The 6,364-nt window shown below is 46.3% G+C and overlaps 1 protein-coding gene across 1 annotated transcript; it reads left to right on the top strand.

Moving 5' to 3' along the window:
- Positions 1 to 1,214: 1,214 nt before the first annotated feature.
- Positions 1,215 to 5,499, top strand: LOC123494248 (uncharacterized). The gene is given in 5 exon segments (XM_045229432.2): positions 1,215 to 2,381; positions 2,622 to 4,025; positions 4,028 to 4,957; positions 5,050 to 5,126; positions 5,128 to 5,499. Coding segments are annotated over 5 exon segments (2,847 nt in total). The 5' UTR covers positions 1,215 to 2,254; the 3' UTR covers positions 5,437 to 5,499.
- Positions 5,500 to 6,364: the final 865 nt, after the last annotated feature.

The following is a 6,364-nucleotide window of genomic DNA, read 5'->3' as shown; positions in this document are numbered from 1 at the left end:
CAGACTTCTGTTGCAGTAGTCCTTCCTGAACAGCAGCAAACATCGCTGCCGATTGCACACATGATGGTATCTGTAGTTCCACAGTTGCTCGAAGTTCAGCCTTGAGACCCATAATGAAGCGTGTCACTAAGAAAGTGTCACTGAGTGCTGGTTCATACAACCGGATCGTGTAAACAAGCTGCAGAAATTGCTGTTTGTATTCCTCTACCGACTCGAGCTGCTTTAAGGACATGAGCTCTTTCATCTTCTGCCTGTACACATTGACGTCAAACTCCTGCACTATTGCTGCACAAAACTGAGGCCAAGTATGATAAACACTAGTTTGTTTGAACGCCTGGTACCAATGAGCTGCATTATCTGTCAGGTACAGAGAGGCTGAAGTAACCTTGAAACTGTCAGGTATGTTATACAGCTTGAAAAATGCCTCGCACTTATCTAACCAAATCCTGACATCACTGCCATCAAATCGAGGAAAATCCATCTTGGGCATCCACTGACGTTTGCCTGAACTTTCCTCCTGAACCGATTGCACAACTGGTTGTGGAACAGGTAAATTGTGCGGTACCTGAGCAGGGCGCGGCGGTGCGGAGGTGGGGAACGATGGCCCTGCTCCAAGTATGCCATCCGATACTTCTGATGCCGTCGGCGACGAGCTCTCCGGTCCCTCTGGTGGCTTCCCCTTCGTCGCCGCATGGAACTGGCTCTGCTGAACTTGACCCAGCGTGTCGCATGACAAATCCACCTTCACTTGGACTTGGTCGAGGTGCGCGGACTACTCCGACAGCTTGGCGTCGAGGGCCTCCAGTTGTGCGGAAATCCCGTCGACCACCTTGAACTTGCGCTGCGCCGCCCGTATCTCTGCAAGTTCCCGCAGCATCCGCTCCTGAAACGCCTCCATCTCGTCCGAGAGGAAGCGCGTCTGCGGATTCGGCTTAAACGTCGTCGTGGTCGCGGTTTCCTCAATCAACCCACCTCAGGTCCGGATTTATGCAAATCAAGCCCGAGAGCGATCCGCTACCTTCGCCTCGGATTTGCCGGGTACGATTCGAGAAAAAAAATTGCAGGCACACAGCGGAACGAGAGAAGAGGCTCTGATACCAGATTGTCACGACCGCGCGGTGGAGGAGTCCGGCCGGCGACGAACTACTGCTCGGATTTGAGAGGAGAGGAAGGAGAAAGGGGTTCCGAGGTAGGAGACGTAAGCAGGAGGATAAGATAGAAGTGGTACAGTTTGAATTACAGAAATCTCTTCGTACCGTTCTCTCCCTCGCCCACCTGCTTATAACCCGCAGGACACATAGGCCTACTTGCTACGGCTCTCTGGCCCACTACCGCTGAGACCATCAGGCCCGTTACATATTTGAACTTCCCGCTACACCTTACGCCTTCGCCTTGGCTGCTTCCCGCTTCCCTCGCCTCGCCCGCGCCTTTGCCATCTGCAGAGTACTTACACATAGTATATCTCAAATGCACCATTGAAGTAACGGGCCTTAATCCCAAGACATAAAAGCGTATAGGGCAAGTGGGGCAAAGATACCTGGAATCAGAATTGGAAGTATACATCATGACATCATGTGTTAAGAGGCTTCATGCTTGTGTGGAAACATGGGAGCTTTGCGTGCTTGTTGCAGAGCTGTTTAATTAAGAAAAGAAAAAGAACATTTGGTCAGAGCAGTAGACATGCATGACTCTAGTGCATCATTTCAGTAAAAGCATTTTCACCAAACCAAACTCAACCATGAGAAATAAAGACGACTCAATTGTCCAGGCATCATTGTTGAACTTGTGATTTGACTACTCCTACGATGTACAGTCAGGCCATTCGTTGTAGCTGAAAGAAAGCACAACGTATACTCTTATCGAATAAACACAAAAAAATGAGGCATGCATGCCCGCAGGGCCATAGGAGAAAAAAACACGGTATCAAAGAAGAGAATGTTAGACCAGTGAACCGTTCCATGTCAGGTCGTACACTGACCGACGCGAAGATCACTCTCTATCCAGTTCCTGCTGAAAAGTATCGAGTAGAACTCTGGGATTCGGGGCTGGGCATGCCGCAACGATCCTGTCCAGCTCACGCAGCGACGGCAGCGGTGGGCTATGAAGATAAAAACTGGAACGGCAACTAGCTGACAGAGTTGACGGACTCAAGGTCTTCGCTCCATCTGCGGTCAAGCTTGAGATAAGGCGTGAGGGTTTCAGACCAGGTGCAAGTGTGTGTACGTGATGACACCGTGGAAGTGCTCTCTAACCCATGGGGCCTCAGCCAGCTGCGCATCCAGCATCCAATCTCACACTTCCCAGCTCACATACCACAGCAAAACCCGGCGAAACCATGCACCAAGAAAGGCCGCCCTTCTGTGCGATCCGGACGAGCAAAGGTTCTCCCTACTCCCTCCTCCTGATTAGTACTGTACTTTACTGCTTCTGCTTAACATCCGTGTTAGCTTCTGTCTTGCTGCCGAGCAAGGTTCCCTACTCACAGAATTTAGCCTCTGTGCACTACTATTAACTGGAGTGCTTACCAACAAACATATGATCGTTAACCAGAGCAAGGTCACGCTGTCCAGCTTCATAGGTGAACATACTACCCACGGTGCTCATTTCTTCATGCTTTGCAGGTAACGAGGGCCTCGTGTCTCCCAATCGACCGGCGAGACGCGCCATGATCCTGCTACTGGCCTTGCTGCTCATTTCTGATGGAGTTGGCACTGCCCACTGCTCGACAGTCTCCGGTAACAGCACGGACATGCTCTCGCTGCTAGATTTCAAGCGGGACATCACCAATGATCCAAGGCAAGCCTTGGGCTCTTGGAACGCCAGCATCCCCCATTGCGAGTGGAAGGGCGTCAACTGCAGCCTCACGCACCCAGGGCGAGTTACTGTGCTAAACCTCACCGAGCAAGGGTTGTCAGGTTCGATTTCCCCGTCCCTTGGGAACCTGACGTTCCTTGAGACACTGGACCTGTCCACAAATAGCTTCACCGGCGAGCTGCCTCCTCTTGGACGTCTCCACAGACTGCAACAACTTTTGCTGAGTAAAAACTCTTTGCAAGGGATCATTCCAGCTACACTTACAAATTGTTCCAACCTAAGTTACTTAGACCTATACGGTAACTTCCTGACAGGTGAAATTCCACTCAGTATAGGCTTGCTCTCCAACCTGTTGTGGTTACAGCTTTCAGAAAATAATATCACCGGAACGATCCCACCAAGCCTGAAAAACATCAGCCAGTTAGAAGCAATCGATCTTGCAGATAATCAACTCATGGGTAGCATTCCCCATGAGATAGGACAATTTCCAAGTATGATGGGTTTGGTACTCGGTGGTAATATGCTATCAGGTAGAATCCCAACAACCGTGCTTAACCAGTCTTATCTACAAATTTTAGACTTAAGTACCAATATGATAGGGAGCACATTGCCGTCTGATTTTGGTGATACCCCCCCAAGTCTCACATTGCTCTACTTGGACTATAACATGTTTGAAGGTTATATCCCAGCTTCTCTGGGTAATACTTCAGGGCTATCAGTGTTGGACCTATCATATAACAAATTGACAGGTCAAGTTCCAAGTTCTCTTGGTAGGCTTGGAATGTTGAACAATCTAAACCTTCAGAATAATAAACTTGAAGCAAAGGATATTCAAAGCTGGGAATTCATAGATACGTTGAGCAATTGCAGATCTCTGCAAGTTCTTGCACTAGGTAAAAATCAGTTAAAAGGAGCTATCCCAAGTTCTATTGGTAACCTGTCAAGCAAACTTCAAGGACTAGGATTAGATGCAAACGACTTGTCAGGGACAATACCCACTAACATAGGTAATCTTAGCGGCTTAACAACACTGGCTTTACGTGAAAACAAGCTCCACGGATCCATTGAAGGATGGGTTCGAAATCTGAGGAATCTAACGGTTTTAGCTCTTGACGGGAATAACTTCACTGGCCCAATACCAACCTCTATCAGTAATCTTGCAAGACTGAAGAAGCTCTATCTAGCAAACAATGAATTTGAAGGTCCAATACCTTAAAATTTCTGAACTATCTACACCTGTTTTACAACTATATTCATGGAGAAATACCAAGAAATGGGGTATTTGAAAATGTCACGCCTGTTTCTCTCGATGGGAATTGGGAGCTTTGTGGTGGAGCAGTGGATCTTCGTATGCCCACTTGCTCTGCTATTTCTCAGAAAAAAGGAAGACTGTACTACTTGGTCAGAGTACTTATCCCTGTGGTTAGCTTCATATCACTCGTATTGTTAATTTACTTTGCACGCCTGGGGGCCAAGACACCAAGAAGAGCATCCTTATTGTTGCTTTATTCTGGCAATCATTTTCCTAGACTATCCTACAGGGATATAGCTCAAGCTACACAGAGCTTTTCTGAGTCTAACCTGGTTGGCAGAGGAAGCTACGGTTCAGTATATAGAGGAAAGTTAACTCAAGCAAAAATACAAGTGGCTATTAAAGTTTTTGACCTCGATGTGAGATACGCAGACAAAAGTTTCATATCAGAATGTGAGGTTTTGAGAAGTATTCGACATCGAAATCTTGTTTCTATCCTAACAGCATGTTCAACAATAGATAATGATGGTAACGCTTTCAAAGCTCTAATTTATGAGTTCATGCCAAACGGGAATTTGGACACATGGTTACACACAAAATCTGCTGGTGAAGGTCCAAGGATTTTGAGCTTAGGGCAAAGAATAAGCATCGCTATTAATATCGCTGATGCATTGGCCTACTTACACCATGATATAACAAGATCCATTGTCCATTGCGATCTGAAACCCAGCAATATCCTCCTGGACACTGATATGAATGCATATTTGGGTGACTTCGGCATTGCAAACCTCGTCCGTAATTCAAAGTCAACATCAGTTGGGCATTCAAGTTCAGCCTCAACTTCAGATGGCTCAATTGGATTGAAAGGAACTATAGGATATATTGCTCCAGGTACTCATCTCCACATCATATATTTGTGTAAGACTCAATGTCTGAACTTAGATTTATATGGCACTAATCAGTATCATTTCGTATGTTTCCAGAGTATGCTCAAACTGGCCAAGCATCAACTTTTTGGGACGTTTACAGTTTTGGAGTAGTTCTTCTAGAGATGCTGATAGGGTAAAAGACCAACAGACCCTATGTTTGACAACGAACTCAACATTGTCAATTTCGTGGAGAGGAACTCTCCAGATCAGATACTGCATATCATCGATGATCGTCTGCAAGAAGAGTGCAAGGGATTCATTCGTGCAACAGCGGAAGCAGGAAATGTGGTATATCAGTGCTTGGTGTCCCTTGTGCAAGTAGCTCTGTCTTGTACCCGTCTGTTCCCAAGAGAGCGAATGAACATGAGAAAAGTAGCCATGAAATTGCAGGCAGCCAGAACATCATATATATGTTGGAGCAAACAAGCCAGAGCAAGTTAAGCCACGCTATAGTGATTTGGCAATTGACACTGAACTTTGTATAACTTGTCTCACGTGATTTGCAATGTACTCCTCCTAGTGATCTAAAAGGTCTTATATTAGCTTACAGAGGGAGTACCATCGAGTTTGTATAAATCGAGTTGGTATTTTTCAATAAAGAGAATTTGTATTGACTATTAACGCCGCATCTCTTGCCGAATTTAGGAATGGCTGCTCTTGAAAAATTTAGGAATGGCTGCTCTTGAAAACATATGTAATAATCTATTGCCGAATGCGGAGGCTGAAGATGAGGAGGGGTCGGAGACTGCGGACACTGTAGAGCCTCTAATGATGGAGGGCACTGTCTCGTGTTCTGTCGATCCTATGTTCCCGAAGGGCTATGGGGAGAAGCCCAAGAGACCCTGGAAACAGAAAATCTATCCTACTTCGGCGGTTTGTAGAAGTGCTAGGGTTAAACTTAAGAAAAAATTTCATGATGACTTATGAAAGGAATCTGTTGGAATAGCAGAGGTCTAGCTGACTTGGCTAAACGAAGGTTCTTGGCAGAGACAACGATAGAGCAAAAAATAGATTTTATTGCTCTACTCGAAACAGGACGGGATAATTTCATCTCACAGTTCTTTGGAACTTTATCCAGAGGAATTGATTTTGATTGGCACGTTTTACCTCCTAGAGGAAGATCTGGTGGGATATTACTAGGGGTTCGGTGCGAAACGCTTGAGGTACTTACCGTGGTTCGGGGGGATTTTGCGGTCAAGTTTTGGGTGAGATCGAAATTGGATGGCTTCCAATGGTCTCTAGTTGCTGTATATGGGACAGCACAACCCGACCTCAAACCAGATTTTTTAGCCCACTTGGTGCGGATCTGTGGAGACGAGACTCTTCCAATCCTAGTCGGAGGGGATTTTAACATAATTCGGAGGAGAGA

Source organism: Aegilops tauschii, chromosome 1 (assembly GCF_002575655.3).
Source record: "Aegilops tauschii subsp. strangulata cultivar AL8/78 chromosome 1, Aet v6.0, whole genome shotgun sequence".
In the NCBI taxonomy this organism is placed as follows: Eukaryota; Viridiplantae; Streptophyta; class Magnoliopsida; order Poales; family Poaceae; genus Aegilops; species Aegilops tauschii.
The sequence above is the reverse complement of the archived record's forward strand: the minus strand, read 5'-3'. Positions and strand labels throughout refer to the sequence as shown.